A 16,909-nucleotide genomic window follows, 5' to 3' on the forward strand; every position below is an offset into this window, starting at 1 on the left:
TAACCTTCAATAACTCGAATTTGTAGCTGTTAGTTGTAGCTTTACTTTGAGCTCGTGCAACAAATTGATCCCGGACCTTTTTCACGCTTCCCACGAGATTAATTTATTCTATTTCTTCATGCACGCAACCAACAGGTTACAATCTTGACAAACGACATGTGGCAGACAGAAAATTAGAAGAGGCTGCATCTGGTAGATTAGTAAGCAAAAATGCTTCTTTGAGTGAGAGAATAGCAGTGTTGGGGACCACCATAGCAATGAACACCAAACAAAAACTACGGTGGGGGTTGTAAAATACTCTATACAGACTAAATAAACTGGCCCACTAATATCTAATATATACTAAACCTACAATGAAAGCCAAGGGTGTTATGTATCAGATACCATATGCGGGTCTCAAATCACCTGGGACTATCGATAGTCTTCTAACCAAAAAGCAGCGTAAGAAAAAAAGCTCTTGTCTTGCCAAGGGCAACGGTATGAAATTGTTACTTAGTACACCCCAATTAAAAAAATGACAGCATTCCAGAAAAAAATCGCATATAGGGGGCTTCATATTTAGTATCTCGCCTATCTTAGCAGCACTAGGAGCAGTTGGTAGCTTAGCAGGGGATCAGCTGCCATAGCAAAAACAGTAATAGATGCCAGAAAGAATAAGGCAGAATTAGATGAACTGAAGCGCCATAATCTGGCCATAGAGAGACAAGGCAAAGGTCTTTAAAAAGTCATGAATAAGTTAAAAAAAAAACAAGTGCCGCTTACCAACCAACATATCGAAGCTTTAATCGAACCACTGGGCATCAAAAATTTTAGAGGTGTGTACATGTCTGATTCTTTACCAGAACAACCACTCAAAAAAGAGTGTGGCATAGTCAATTTGGATAGCTACAAAAATCAGGGCACACACTGGATATGCTACCTTAAATATTCAAACAAGAAGGCGTTTGGGGGGATTCCACCTAATAATGTAGTAAAATATCTAAAATCTCATAATCTGTATTACAATGACGATCGTATTCAAAATTTTGAAGATATTAATTGTGGACATCTGTGTTTATCTGTTCTTAGATATTTGTCCCAAATAAATAAACCATCAATTGAAGATTTTCAAAAGGCCCTGTGGTATCTAAAACATCATGGGCATATTCCATCTGACCAGCCAGAATTCAATATTGAAACTCAGACTACATGATGATATAGTATACCCCCAAAGCAATAGCTCTCAGAGCATTCTATGGCATGTACTTGATCCCCAGTATTACACACCACAACAACAAGATTGCAGTTGGTGACCAAAACATTGTCATCACTCCAGGGCAGTATAATCTGTCTACTCTAAATGCTCAGTTACCCAGAGGTGTAGTGTTAAGTCAAAATTCTGTCACTCACAGAGTAGAGATTGTGTCTGCTACAGAGACAGTAGATCTGGGTACTATAGGAGAGCTGTTGGGCTTCCAGAACAACACAAAACTTGAACCAGCCATCAAACACACTGCTATTAATATACCTAAATTCTTAGCCATAGAGACTCTGAATATTCACTGTAATGTGGCTGAGGGTATGATCACCAAATCGGATGGCATAGGCACTCACAAACAAACTGGCATCATCGCAACATTCAAACCTAACTCTGAATTTATGGAGCCAATCATCTACACTCCATCACCAACATTATATTTTCCGGTGTGCCATAATAGAATCGACTACATTGAGTTGGTGGTCACTAACGAAAAAGAAGAATTAGTTGATTTTGCCAGAGCCACAAAAACCGCCATCATAGAGATTAATATGTAAATAAAATATATACTAAAAAATGGAGAATATCGAGAGTTACGAGCTACAGTCGTTCCCCCCGAACTGTAGGACTTTGCAAATTTGAATCAGCCCAACACAGAGATTGAGGTTGACCTTGACGTAGGGGATGGCTTTATACACCCCCACAGAGCAGACCTATATATCAAGTTTGATGTTGTAAAGCTCGATGGTACAGATTATCCGGCTAATTCAAATATAAGACTAGTAGACAATTTTGTACCGCATCTGTTTTCTCAAATCGAGATCAGAAAGCATGGTGTTGTCAAAAACAGAGTAGACTATCCTGGTATTACATCTACAGCTTTGGCCACACTGAACTTATCCAAGACCGAGGCTTCTTACTACAAAATAGGTGGATTTGAGGCTGGTGATAAAATATTAACCAAGAGCCACACTGTATTGTTCCCGATGCGCCCGTTACCTGGATTCTTCTCAGATTACGAAGACATTATGTGGAATGGTGGTTTAAGAATCACATTTCGAAGAGCCGCCAATGATGATAATGCTTTCATGCGGTACAGTACATTACACTCTACTGGTGCAGCTCTGCCTAATACCCTACCTGACGAAGGCAAATGTCTTATTCAGACTATGGAGCTAAGAATTCCAGTAGTTGAATTTGAAGCCAGTTATGCTCTTAAATACAATTTTATACATATCAATGTGTCCAGAAACCTGCTACTGGTAGCTATTATGAATTTGATGCTACAAACTCATTCTCCAGTATACAATATGACATGCCAGATTTTGTGGTGGTGCTGTTTCAGACTGGTCAAGACAACAATCAGCAACAAAATTCAAGTAAGTTCGTTAGCTGTAACATCAAGAACATATATCTTAAAAACGGGAGAAACGAGGTGTTTCCTAGAGAAAATTATAATTTAGACATGTCCAAGGATGATTTTCTTAAATTATATGAGGCCAACACATCATACAAAAGAGTCACTACTGGCAATACCGACATGTATTACTCACCCGATGAATTCAAAGCACAGAGACCGATGTTTGTAATCAACACCTCAAAACGCAAACAGGTTGTAGTTGATGACAGGACAAATATTAAAATTATCTGTGAATTCCATGATACACCACCTGCTGACACCATATGCAGTGTTATTCTTATAGGTCAGAAATCATATGTTTATTATATAAGAAACGAGAGAGTCACAGAGCATTTTTTGGAAGACCTCTGTACAATGCATTGTTTTAGTATTAGATATATATGAGTTGAGCCTGGTGCCCAATTAAAATATTCGGGTTAACATATTAATACTCTGAACAAGTATTTAAGCATATATTACAGTGTACTACTGTGTAAGCAAAAGGGCTATATGTTTAGCAGGCTTATAGACAACAGACTGACAGATGCAGATTTTGTACACATGGCCAAATCAGTCTGTTGAGGGTTCTTCATTTGTACACTAGAATTCGGGATTCTTGGGATTTTGACAGAGTAGCACACTGTAGGCAATAGGCTCATATGGACAACTTGATACAGTTTTAAGTGTAGCCAAATTAGTCTGTCAAGAGTTCTTCATTTGTACACTAGAATTCAGGATTCTTTGGATTTGACAGTGTAGCACACTTGGGGCAATTGACTCATATGGGCATCTTGACATAGTTTTAAGTATAGCCAAATCGGTCTGTTAATCATATGAACTCTTCAGTTGTACGATTTTTTGTCCTCATCCTATGGTATTTTCTACTACTTCATCATTACAACACAGAGGCAACACACCATTCAATTTACCCTTGAAAAAAGTGTGTAATTGAATGTAAAATCACTTAACCCAGAACAAAAGATGTCTTTACATGCACTTCTACTTCATGGTAATTCCCTCCTTAATGTACCATTCTACGGCAGGCAGCCATTACATGCGGGCAGGTGGCCAGTTCGGCCTTAAGGCCGAATCACACGGAACTAGAAATCAGTTAAGTGGGCCATCCATTTACAAAGAAAACGAGAGGGAAATGCTCCCTTGCTGTTGGCGAGATGCTGTGATTTGCCAAAAGCTGGAGTTAAACAGCTGCACACTTGCAGCTGGAAAATCAAACACCCGTTTCTCGTTGCGTTTTGTTGACTTCGCCCAACCATTGCATTCAGTCAATTTCTCGAGGCAGCACTTGGCTCCTATCCTTACAGAACACATAGTCACTTGTTTCAATGTTATTTTAGATAGCGCCCTTTTTGAAAAGAAAAGAAATTATACATTCTGTTTTCTTGGAATGAGAATTGTACATACAGCCATACGAACTTGCTTAATGAGTTTAAAACTGAACAACAGAGAAAATTACAGAAACTGTTCACACAACAACGAATCTAGAAATCTAGAAATATATTTCGAGGGGAATTAATTTATCCTTCATGCATTTCATAAAATCAACATAATTCCCCCTCTAGGTTCTGTCACCAGTGTAACTTGGACCTAGCTTTGGGAAAGGGAGAGGGCAGAACATGAGCATTAGGTTCCAAAGGTTTAAAAATTTCTTCTGCCGTTGTACATTTTAATAAACATGAAAATTTGTGGGGAGGGGGTGTCCTCCCTTGCGCCTTGCCCCGTGGTCTACAGGGATTAACGCGCACAGCTGAAAACAAGGGTATTTGGTCCAAATCTGCGATAAGTAAAGGATGCTTATTAATTTTCTCAATCAGTATTATATGTTTCCATTGCCGTCATAACCCTAATTAGTAATTACATAAAGATGCGAATAGAAGTGGGGAATTATGAAACAAGGACCTCTCCTACAGAATCATATCGCCCCTGTTGATGTAAGAATGTAAAAATATGCATATAGCATTAGGATCGTTATTTACTTATTTTTATAATTTTGATTTAGAATATATATTCTTAGCACACATCCTCAATTCAAGCTTGGGAACAAATAATTAATAATAATAATAACTGAAATTCGGTATTAAAATATTTATAAAATATTCAAAATAACCATCTATAATGATTACACCAATTAAATACAGGAGAGCTTACTATATAATACTGACATGCAAATGAAATGTAAATTAAATACAATGTACGGAAAAACCTAGTTTAAGCTTTTGATTTGGGAGGGGTGATCGCCCCATCATCCTCCCCGTTGAACCACGCCTGGTAAAAAAGTATGCATAAATAGTTCAATACCAATACAGAAAATTCCCCCCAAGCCGCCAACCACCTCCATCAAACACCAGAACAACGGGAAAGCAAGTTTTGCGCACGTGCAAATTGGCCAGACTGGTGCAAAACTTCTAAACGTTTGGAATGCCTGAATATTGTGGAAAACTGAAGAGATTTTGGAACTTGACTTAACCTGCAACCCCCCCTCCACATTCCACTGTCACATCTAGTTGGGATAGCAATAAACCTTTATCATGCCTGGAGCGAGGGTCAGCGAGCTTGAGCGGGAGAAAAGCATGCAAGAAGCTTCCTTGCAAATGGATGGCCTGCTTTGGTTGGCGCTGAACTGGCTACCTGCCTGGATGTCATGGCTGCTGCCTGTCTGCCTGACTGGTTTGGAGGAATGGAGTTCATTAGTGGTGACGTCACAGCAGACGATGCACTGGGACTGAGTCTTCACAACAAGAGACCGTGTTTTCTTCGTATCCAATTCAATGCTATTTTCCTTCGGAAAGGGTAGCTTTAATTATTGTGACAGCAGTTAAGAAACAAAATTGTGATGTGCATCGTATATAAATGTAAAGATGAGATTCCGGAGAATACGACTATATATCACACATACCTTACAGAGGATAAGGTAAAGAATAGCTGGAGTAAAAAATCGTACAATTTCAAAACATTCCACTTCCGAGCACAGCCGAAGCCAGTTTTGCCAACCATTTTTCGGCAATGTCTCTACAGACGTAGTCAAAATCAGAGATGGCTAATTGACTTCGGCCTCGCGAGGCCCTGCTTTCGAGTTGAAGGTCGGCTTCCGGCCTCAGCCTCCGACCTCCAACTTGGGTTCCAGCCTCACAGGGCCTCAGCCTCCAAGCTCAAGGTCGGCTTATGGCCTTACATGGCCTCAGCCTCCGAACTCCATCTAGGCCTCACAGGGACTCAGCCTCTGAACTCCAACTGGGCCTACGGCCTCAGCGTCCAAGCTCAAGTTCGGCCTCCGGCCTCACACGACCTCGGCTTCCGACCTCCAACTCAGCCTCCGGGCTCACAGGGCCTCAGCCTCCGACCTCCATCTCGGCCTCACACAGCCCCAGCGTCCGAGCTCCATCTTGGCCTCAGCCTCGCAAGGCTTCTGGAGGCCGAGGCTGAGGCTGGGCCTCATGAGGCCCGACCTCCGAAGGCTGGACATCTCTGGTCTGAACTGACAAAAAGTTGGCCAATTTCTTCTACAGTTCATGGGAAATCCTGTGTGTGTTAAGAGAAAGGGCTAATGATTAATAATCATGTTAGATTTAACATAGAATTTTACGAGTTAGGGGAAGGTGTCTATATTTTCACTTTTTTCAGAACATAAGCACCTCAGTTATAGTGTGCTGTCCTTCGCGTTTCCTAACACAGGTGGTGAACAGGAGCATACTTTCCTTTCCAGGAGGCACGCGAAAACGACTGTACAATTTTTGGATGTGGTTTCTTTCCAGAATACACTCGAAATAACATCTGACAATTGAAAAACAGAGAAAAAGGAACAGACTGCACCCTACGCCACAGAGAGCAAAGCGAAATGACAAATCAAGAAATGCAATCTACCGTGGTGGCCAAAAATCACCTCTGGCATGGCTGATATCAACAACTGGTAGAAGGCGGGCTTCCTTCCTGAAGGACAAAGACAGTTTCACAAAGTCCGAACTTCATAAAAATTATCGTAGTACAATCCATTGGAAGCGAGATACAGATCGGATTCTGCTATCATGTAGGGTGAGTTGTTCATTTGATTTGCTTGCGAGGCCCAACCTCCAGCCTCACATGGCCTAAGCCTCCGAACTCCGGCCTAACATGCCCTCAGCCTCCGAATTGCAAAGGAAAATCTACACAATCTGCTATACACATATTAACAGACACAATTAGAGAAATTTTGGATAAAAAAGAACAATGTGTAGGGCTATTTCTTGATCTAACAACAGCATTTGACACTGACAACCACAAAATTTTGGTAAATAAAATGGACCAATGCAGGATCAGGGGAATATCAAAAGAATGGTTTAAATCATGTCTAATGGACAGGAATCAAATAAAAGAAATAACTCACATTGATGAGGCGATGAGGCTAATAACAAGGGAAATTATCCATCAGAAAAACAATATTTTACATGTGGTGTGCCCCAAGGATCCATATTAGGACCCTTGTTTTTCTTTTAATTTACATTAATGACCTTCCACAAAACTGCGGAATGCAAATGCAACACTCTTTGCAGACGATACAACTGTTCTCATAGCAGGAACAAACACAGAACTCTTAAAGCACAACATAAAGAATACAATCACACACATCTCTGAGTGGATAGAAAAAAAATGTTTTGTAGTACATACTAAAAAAACAAATGCAATCAGGTTGAAATTAACTTTCAAAATCAAATAATAGAATATGTATCTAACATCAAATTTCTTGGCATACAGCTATCTGAAAATTTAAAGTGGGATCTACATATTGAAGCTACAGCAAACAAGGCTAGTGGAATTTGTTATGCAATAAGAACAGTAAGAAATGTAGTAAATCTAGAAGCAGCGAAAACACTATGCTATGGCATCATTCATTCTGAACTGTGGTATGGCATAATTTTCTGGGGGAACATGAACAAAAGCATTACATTATTCAGATTACAAAAAGGAGCAGTTAGAATTCTGGCAAATGCCCTCACAGATGCACCATGCAAACCATTATTTAAAGAACTACAGATTTTACGAGTGTCATGCATATACCTGTATGAAATCCTAACACTCATGAAAATTTGTCAAAATATATACACAGTAAATAGGGACTACCACACATACAACACAAGGGGGAAGAATGACTTACATATGGAACTGCACATTACCACATTCTAACAAAAAGGAGTAACATATAATGGAATACGCTTATTTAACATGCTACCAAATGCAAAGACAAAATTTCATTACCAGTATAGAAGTTAAATCTAAAAAGATTCCTAAGGGAACACTGTTTTTACACAGTACAAGAGTTGTTGGCAGGAACAACAACAATAATATATAAAATGAAACAGCATGCACCGTCATCAGTATATATAGTATTTTTCCTTTGTAGCTGTGATTGCAGTTTAGTTCTATTTATCTAGATTTAAATATAGGTGACTATTTGATGCTCTTGTATAATATCGTAGAAGATGAAACAAATGCAAATTGTATTTTATCTCTTGTAATTTATATTATGTATTATGCCTGTAGTTTTATAGATGTTTGTACATGTACAATGTGACAATTCAAAATTTGTAAAAGTTGAACAGATGCTAATAAATCAATTAATCAATCAATGAACAGTGGCTTTTATTCTGCGTCATCTGGGTAATCTGAGCTCAACCACCTGTGGTGCTGAATCAGTGCTTTTCTATCGTCCTGACATTATTTCAAGAGAATCTTCGATTATTGCATTCCTCTACTTCCAGCAAGCGAATAGTTTCAAAAGATTGCCCATGAATGATCGAAAAACTTTATAAAGCCTAGTGACTCTGCTGGTAAGTGAAATATACCTAGTTCCTTTCAAATCCCTTGTTGTTGAAAAGGGGAACACTTCTTCTCTAGTGTGCTTTTCAGAAAGCTCTTTCAACAGATATCCAACTGTAGTATATGACTTGCCTGACAGGCTCTCCTGAAATCCTTTACTGTTCCCTGTGCTTGTCACTTTACCGTTGTCTTCTTTTCCCATTTGTATCAGTGCTAAACAGAAGCATTGTTGTTTGGAAGAGAAAGAGAAAAATTTCCAAGGAATTGAAAATTTGGTTCTGAAACAGAGGCACGTAAATGGTGTTACCTCCTGGAAAAGTATTCGGCATAGGGAGACGCCCCATAGAGGGCACTGACTCCAACACTAGAGGGTAGGAAAACTAAGATTGCCAATATTAATGGATACGTTTTACCAAGGAAGAGGAGTGAACAGCCTGTGGAAATGTTTTCCCCACATGCTGGAGGCGCTATTGCAAATATCCATGCTTCAATAAGCTTTGTGTCTTCAGCTGCATGCAGTCACTGAGGAGACTCGAGAGGCAAGCCGTGTTTAGGAGTCTACACACCAAAGTCGATATTAACACATCAAAATAGGTAATAGGTACATCACAATCACCTTTCTTTACCATTGATTTTCTCTTAAGTTCATCTGTCAACTGAAGAAATGCATGATGCCAAATGCTATAAATTATTGTGTACATCTCTGTGCTAAATCTCAATAATAATAACAATGGTAATAATTAAAATAAGGTTCTTGTTGTTCAACGCCATGCAGTTATTCAGAAATAATATAAAATGTGGAAATTTGAATAACATGCATAAATGGGGCTTAAGGCTCGGCTGGACCTTTGACACCCAAATGGGCGAATTTTTTAAAAAAATCCTCTCCATTCGAAAAACTGCTGTGATATTCCAAAATATGAAAAATTACATCAGCTTAGAATTGCATATAGAGCATTGACGTGAATTTTCGTGTAGTTTTCTTTCACTGTTGTCTAGATATTATCAATAGTTTCGTGATTACGTTAAGTCTATTAAACTAGACATAACAAACATGTGCGTGGTATCCAGAACATTAGTAAAAGGAACGTCCCAACTTTTGCTTACACAAAAAGCATCCACAAGTATTGACACAAACTCAGCATTTTATAGATATTTGTGTGAAGCTTTCCTTTCCATGAACATTCCTATCTGGAAAGTTAAAAAATTGAAATTAAGAGAGTTTCTGGGAAAGTATACAGGCCGTTCTATTTCTAGAAGAGTCTACACTGAGAAAGAACTACTTACCCCATTGTTATGATAACACAATAACAAGAATAAGAGAACGCGTTTCCGGAAAGAAGATTTTTGTCTCCATTGATGAGTGATGTGGAAGGCTGTTACATTGCTAATGTAATAGTGGGTATGTTGGAAGTAGACAACCCTGGTGAAATATTCTTGCTCACAACTGAAGTTTTGGAGTCAGTGAACTATTCAGCAATAGGTCATCTCTTCGATAGATCGATAACACTCTTGTGGCCTGAAGGGGTAAGGCATGATGATGTACTGCTCTTCGTGACTAATGCAGCGCATTACATTGTCAAAGCTGCCAGAGCAATTAAAGCATTATACTGAAAGATGATACATCTCACTTGTCTAGCTCACGCTTTCCACAGAGTAACGGAAGAAGTCAGAGCCAAATTCCCTGAAGTCAACAAGCTTGTGTCGCTCACAAAGAAGGTAATTTATTAAGGCTCCATCAAGCAGGCTACTTTTCAAATCACAGGCTCCAGACATACTACTTCTATCACAGCCTATCATTATGCGCTGGGGGACGTGGATCGATGCCTGTGTGTACTATTGTGTCAACTTTCAAACAACAAACAAGAGATTCCCTTGAAGTGGCAGAAAAGAAAAATAAAAGAAGGTAAAAGTGTTCCCCTGTGCTTAGCACCATGCCATGAAGGCATATAGGGGGTGTGGGGGTAACGCCCCACACTTTCTTGATCCGGTCATGAGTGGGGGTGATGTGATCAGCACCACGCCCCTGACCACCTTTACCCCCCCCCCCCAGGGTTTCCCCCAGGTACCCATGTTATTCGACGCTGGGTGGGCGTAGGGGCCGCTTCAAACGTTACAAAAGTTCCCGGATTTGAACCGGCCGAGGATCGAACCCGGGACCTTGAGCATGGTAGTCAGACGCGTTACCACCGCGGCCAGCGTGGAAAAATAAAATTAAAAAATAAAATCAATCCAAATTGTTATTTATGGAGATTACTTGAAGGATCGGTTTTCAGAAGGTGGCAAAAATATCAAAGAAGAATGATATGTTAGCTGAACATTTCTTGGTTCATTATGACTATGGTGAGGAAATTGATGAAAAGTTGTATTTCTTTTGCCTTAAAGATAATGTTAAAAATTAGTAATCTGTTTCCCATCAATCAGGAAACATTGTTTTCATGTTGCACTTCTGGCCTTTTTATGTCATTTAGGTCATCTTTCAGTATTTTTTTTGTTTGTTTCTTTTTACTTATTCAAAATACAGGGTGGTGCAAATGTATGGAGACAACTGAGTAAAAGTTGAGTGACACACTGTTCCACAGAACTAACACTGTACGTTTGTAATAGGGGTCAGGGAAAATTTAATGAGGCATAAGATGATGATGGCCGCCATCTTGAATTTAACTTCAAAATTTTAAATGGGAAGGGGGTGATATATACCAAATGAGGCTAGAATTTCACAAGAAATGCCGTGATTTTTTAGGTCTTATAGGTCATCAAATACCTAGCCCTAATTATGACGTAAATGTACCAGAGAATTCTGGAAGATGCTCTTTTAATAACATTTCATAAATGTCGATTAACAGTAATAAAGTACATTGTATTGTAAATATTGTTGATTACCTGGAATCAGTATCTTCATCTTTTACTGGGTAGCTCAAATCCAAGTCTGGAAGATTCATCATGTTCCTTTCTTCTGTTTTAATAGTTGGAATTTCTTCATCATGATATTCCTCAACTTCCTCCTTTATATATACGCTTTCCACTAATGAACTTTCATCTTCCTCTCCTATGTCAAACTTACTTTCCTCCCAATTGAATGTATCATCCCCTTCCTCGGCTTCTGACTTGCAGACAATTAAATGTTGAACCATATTTATATTTTCAATTGAATCGGGTTTTGTATCTGGTAACATCAAAGGATCAACTTTATTCAATTCATTCTCACACACGTTATCCACAATGTGTATGCCATATTTGTGCATTATTGTCTTCTCATAGTTTGTGTCTTCAGCTTTTATGGAAGAGCAGCTGGAAATCGGGAAGTCTGAAATGGAGTTGCATTTTTCAGTATGATTTTTCTGTGATGTGGTAAAACAGACTTCCCTCTCACATTCCAATTCTGTCCTTCCAGATGAGATATTTTCACTGAAATTATGACACATGAAATTATAAACACTGAAAACAATGGTTATCAATAAAACAAAGACCCAAACGTTTACTATCAAATTTACTGAAAGTATATTGTCATCAAAATGTGTTTTCAAGAAAATGAGGTAAAGTAATATGAAAAGAAGAGCAAATATAGACTAGTGAATTGCAAGCCAGGTTATTGTGTTATGTATGTAACAACTGACCCACCTTTCCTGATACAGAGACACACACACAAACACTCACTGCTTGCAATACAAAATTGCAAAAACAATATATTTCTTTACTATTTCATTTTTAAAATTTGAATTTAAATATACCTTTGGAAAACAAGCTTACTATTAACACCTTCACATGAATTTCTGCAAAGTGTCTTACCACAACAAAGCAAACACAGTAAATGAAATTTCTAACCCAAGCACACAAGTTAAAAATATATATAATTTCCTTGGTTATATTCCATGCAAGCAATGCAATTTGTAACCTATTTAAGTAATGGAAATTATTTATTACATTAAAGAGAGAACAACCTTTTGCAATTGTTGAATTTTGTGGCAAAGTAAAGTGCCCTTGGGGTGTGGAGCATGGCACAATAATGTAAGTTTGACTTTGTTTTGAAGGGGAAAATACTCAAGATGCATTGAAGCAGGACAGACACAGACAGAAGTTGCAACAGACCTCACTGTGACAGAAAGTATTAATTCGAGGTCTGAGCGACAGTATACTGACAAGGGAGGTGTTCTTCAAAAGCTAATACAATTGCACCAAAGAGCAACAGGACTCATAACTGCCCTTAAGTGTGTGACGAAATGATGTCTACATGACAACTTTTATCCATGAACACTCAAGAGTTTTGATTACTTGGCATTGATTGGCCCACTTCTCCAAAATATATGCGAACAATTTACACTGAAGCCAGCCACCATCAAAATTTAACCTTTTCACAGTTGTCTTTCAGTTCGCAACCTTATTCCTGACTGGATGGTTTGGAAAGAATATGGCAGTCATTGTCATCCCAGGAACATCATGGAACAGAACACTTTGGTGGTCGTTGTGTACTGGCATGGGCAATCCATGTTTAGAAGGGATAAAGCAGCATGTATTACCTGATGATTTCATTATGTTCAGGCATAGTGAGGTGAGGTTATGCAAACACATTTCCGACTCTTCAGAGGTGCAAGTCCTACACACTTCATTTCCATAGACAATAATGCATGTCTGCCTGATGAACGTTTTTCTAGACAGGAAAGATATCTACATAGCACTACTTGGCCATGAGGATATGAAACCTTTGAACATGCCTGGTGTGCACTTTGCAGCCCTCAACCTACCACCTAGAATCTTTCCAGACCTCCTCTCTGTTCTTTGTGGGAAATGGGATCAGCTGCCTGCAGACTTGAAGACACACCTCATAGAGAGCATATGTCACTCCAAGATATATGTGCAAATTAGGGATTACCACACTCCAAATTAACTGTCCTGTTTTTGTGGAAGTAATATTCTGATGTTGTTAATTTTTTCAATGTGCGTCTATGGCATAATATGCAACAGTGGCACACAGTGACTCTTGTACTAGATGAAGCAGCTCCAGAAAAATTCAGAAGATCAATAATCTATTATTTCTTCATGCTTTCTAAAATATTGAGCACTTTACCTGATAGTATACTCTCTCTTCCATCAAAATGATATTTCATCAAAAGCTATTGAAGGTAAAAAAAAAAACTCACCTACATATTTGCAAACTCATCTGTCACACATTGGTAAAAGTCTACTGTTTTAATATTTGGAATACTTCATTTTTCAATCGATCACTTCTATAAGTTATTCTTCTGCCAACAATATTTTTTCTATTTATGGTCCATTAATTTTCTTAAAAATGCATTGTTGATCTTCCACAACCCTAGTAATGGTTACAAAAACGGGTATTTGACTGTACATTTTGCAACACTGCTGTAAATACAGCAACATGCCTTGTTCCTGCCTTGCGATTGCATTTCAGACCCTACTGATTGGGGGAGAAAAGCATTGTTGTGAGGGTGTTGACATATTTAATGATCCAACATCAAATTTTCATGTACTGCTTCCTTTGATCTGGAACCTTGGGTGAAATCCACAAATGTTGCATCATCTCACCACAAGATGGTGTTAAGCATTTCCATTCCTGATCAAAAGAACTAGGAGGCTTCCAGATTGCGATTGATTCTGGTAAGGAGACATTGTTACTTCGATGTATACTACAGCTTGTTTGTTTCCGTTTTACAGTGTTGTGTGCCTTTTAACCTTTCGGTAATGACCTGTTTTCTCACATCTTAATTATGCTTAACACTAGGAAAAGAGTGCCTCCAATTTAAATAGTTACACTTCAAATGAAACACGAACCTTATGCTGTAAGAATTATTTTCCTGTAGTTTACTGTTATTACAAGCATAAGAAAACAGTTTTTCTTTGTGACGTTTGAGGAGAACACACACTCCCTTCATCAGACATTTATTTTCATTTTGACTAAAGATACAGTTATAACAATGGTTAGCAATTTTTTAAACAAAAAGTACCCATTATAAAATGGATGTCATTGTTGTAATATAGCAACTTAACTGTGAAAAGAAGCAGTCTGTTTTATTTTTATTTTAGATAAAAAAAAATTGATCACATTATTTGTTTATTTAAAATTATGAATCCTAAATATCATCAGGTAATTCAAAGTCATCATTGTTTCCACAAAGTCTCTTGATGTTTTCTGTTACATTAAAATCTAAAGATGGTGGCTTACTCCATTTGTTAAAAAGAAAACTCCATACTGGATCTATGTTACCATTTTCATTATTTAATTTATTCCAGTGTTCTTCTGCAATGATGCAATGAACGAAGCTTCCCAGACATTCAACTCTATGTTTACAGTCAATCTTTTTAAACCCTTCTCTTTTTAATCAAATGCTTTTCCTTGAAGATGTGAGCTAGCAAACCTTTTTTTGGGTTTAGATTTATAATGTCCAAATCGTGTTCATGCCATCTTATTGCCATTTTCCTTGCTGTTTGTCCTACACAATCCTTTGAACATGAACAACTTATATTATATATTCCAGTAGTTTCCACATCTGGTAGTTTTTTTCTCATTTTGAATTCATTAAATGTACATTCCAAATTTCTTTCTGATCTAAAAACAATTTTGAAATTAAATCTTCTAAAAATTTTTGCAATTTTATGTGAGAATCCCTTGTGGAATGGAATGCACACAAATTTATTTTTAAGAGATTTTTCATCTTTGTCTGTATTTCTCTTTTCCTTTAGTTTTCTTGCGACTTTTTTTTTATTTGGTTTATTCTGTTAGTGTGAAAGCCATTTTCTTTTGCTACATTAAAAAGCCTTTCTACTTCATTTTTGATATCCTTATCATCAGAACATAGTCTATGTACTCTCAGGAAAAAAAATAAAAATATATTATCCATTGTTGTACGTGAATGATCTGAATTGGCATGTATGTATTTTTCCCCGCTAATTCCTTCCTATGGACTGATGTTTGAATTGTTGTGTCAGTTGTCTTAATTTGCAGATCAAGGAAAGAAATTACATTGTTATTCATGGGTTCACAAGTGAATTTTATGCGACGATGTGATTCATTTGACAATTTAAATACGAGGGTTATCCAGAAAATAAAGACAGTTTGGTTATACAAAATGAAACACACAATATTTATTGGAAAAAAATCAAATTCTGTTACATACCTGAAGATTCCTTCACTTCTCTACATAATCACCTCCTACATTTAAACATTTGTCGTATCTGGGCACGAACTTCAGAATTCCCATGTTATACTCTTCTGCCGCCAGTTCATTAAGCCAGGTGGTCACTGCATTCTCCAACTCTTCATCACTTCCAAAACGTTTACCGTTTTGAAGGAAGCTTCAGGTATGTAACAGAATTGTTTTTTTTCAATAAATATTGTTTTCTTCATTTTGTTTAACTAAACGGTCTTTATTTTCTGGATGACCCTCATACATCCATGATGGTGTTCTCATTTTTAGCAATAATTAGCACATCATCTACATATCTGATGTAGAGTATGATATCTGCACCTATCTCATTAACAATTGGAGATTCTATGCAATGAAGGAAAATGCTGGAGATGATTCCGGATACTGGGTTTCCCATTGATAGACCATTATTTTGCTGATAGATTTTGCCATCAAATATAAAGTAATTGTAACTTGCACATACAGTAAACCATCAAACTATTTCCCATGCTTCTACTGGGTTAACCTTCATCTCAATAAGCCATCTGTGGCACCTTCTATTGGAACACTAGGATATACATTTTGAACATCAAAACTTGCAATACGATACTCATTATTCCAAACCATATTTCTTAGTTTCTGTTTCACTTCATATGCATTTCTAACGCTGAATGGTGTTTGTTGTTTAATTATAGCAAGCCTTTCAACTAAATATTTGGATAGTTTGTATGCAGGATGTGTGAAAGTTGCAATGATGGGTCGTATTGGAGTTCCCGGTTTGTGAGTTTTTGCTAGTCCAAAAGCAATCGGCAGGGTTGAATTTTTTGATTCAATATCAAAACATAGATTGAAGGGTAATCAAATATCAACAATCTGTGCCCAGTCAGGGATGCATTGTTCTCCAAAGTACTAGATGAAGAAGAGCTTGCAGAGGCTGAACAATGAGTTTTGTGAAAAAGAAAAAGAAACATTAACAACATCCTTTATATAATGGATTATTTTTGTTTAAAAAATTGCTAACCATTGTTATAACTGTATCTTTAGTCAAAATGAAAATAAATGTCTGATGAAGAGAGTGTGTGTTCTCCTGAAACGTCACAACAAAAAACTGTTTTCTTATGCTTGTCATAACCGTAAACTACAGAAAAATAATTCTACAATGCAAGCAATGCGTACATACAAGAAAAACTTTTATGTTGTAAGATCATAAGAACATTATTGAATAGATGTGCCCACTGATATGTCTTATCCTTGTGTCTTGCTCACTAGATGTGATTTTGATTCTACGAACATTGAAACAAGAGAGCATTCCAATATGCACAT

The 16,909-nt window shown here is 37.6% G+C and overlaps 1 protein-coding gene across 5 annotated transcripts in view; it reads right to left on the reverse strand.

Annotated features, from left to right (window-relative positions):
• Positions 1–16,909, reverse strand: part of LOC145997154 (uncharacterized) — an 88,716-nt gene that overhangs the window by 54,426 nt on the left and 17,381 nt on the right. For all 5 annotated transcript variants that reach the window (XM_083133819.1, XM_083133816.1, XM_083133818.1 and 2 more), the window contains exon 3: positions 11,328–11,852. In XM_083133819.1, the coding sequence (XP_082989945.1) occupies positions 11,328–11,852 (525 nt within the window). The remainder of the gene's footprint in view (positions 1–11,327; positions 11,853–16,909) is intronic.

Source organism: Lepisma saccharinum, chromosome 13 (genome assembly GCF_977018435.1).
Source record: "Lepisma saccharinum chromosome 13, izLepSacc3.1, whole genome shotgun sequence".
NCBI classification, from domain to species: domain Eukaryota; kingdom Metazoa; phylum Arthropoda; class Insecta; order Zygentoma; family Lepismatidae; genus Lepisma; species Lepisma saccharinum.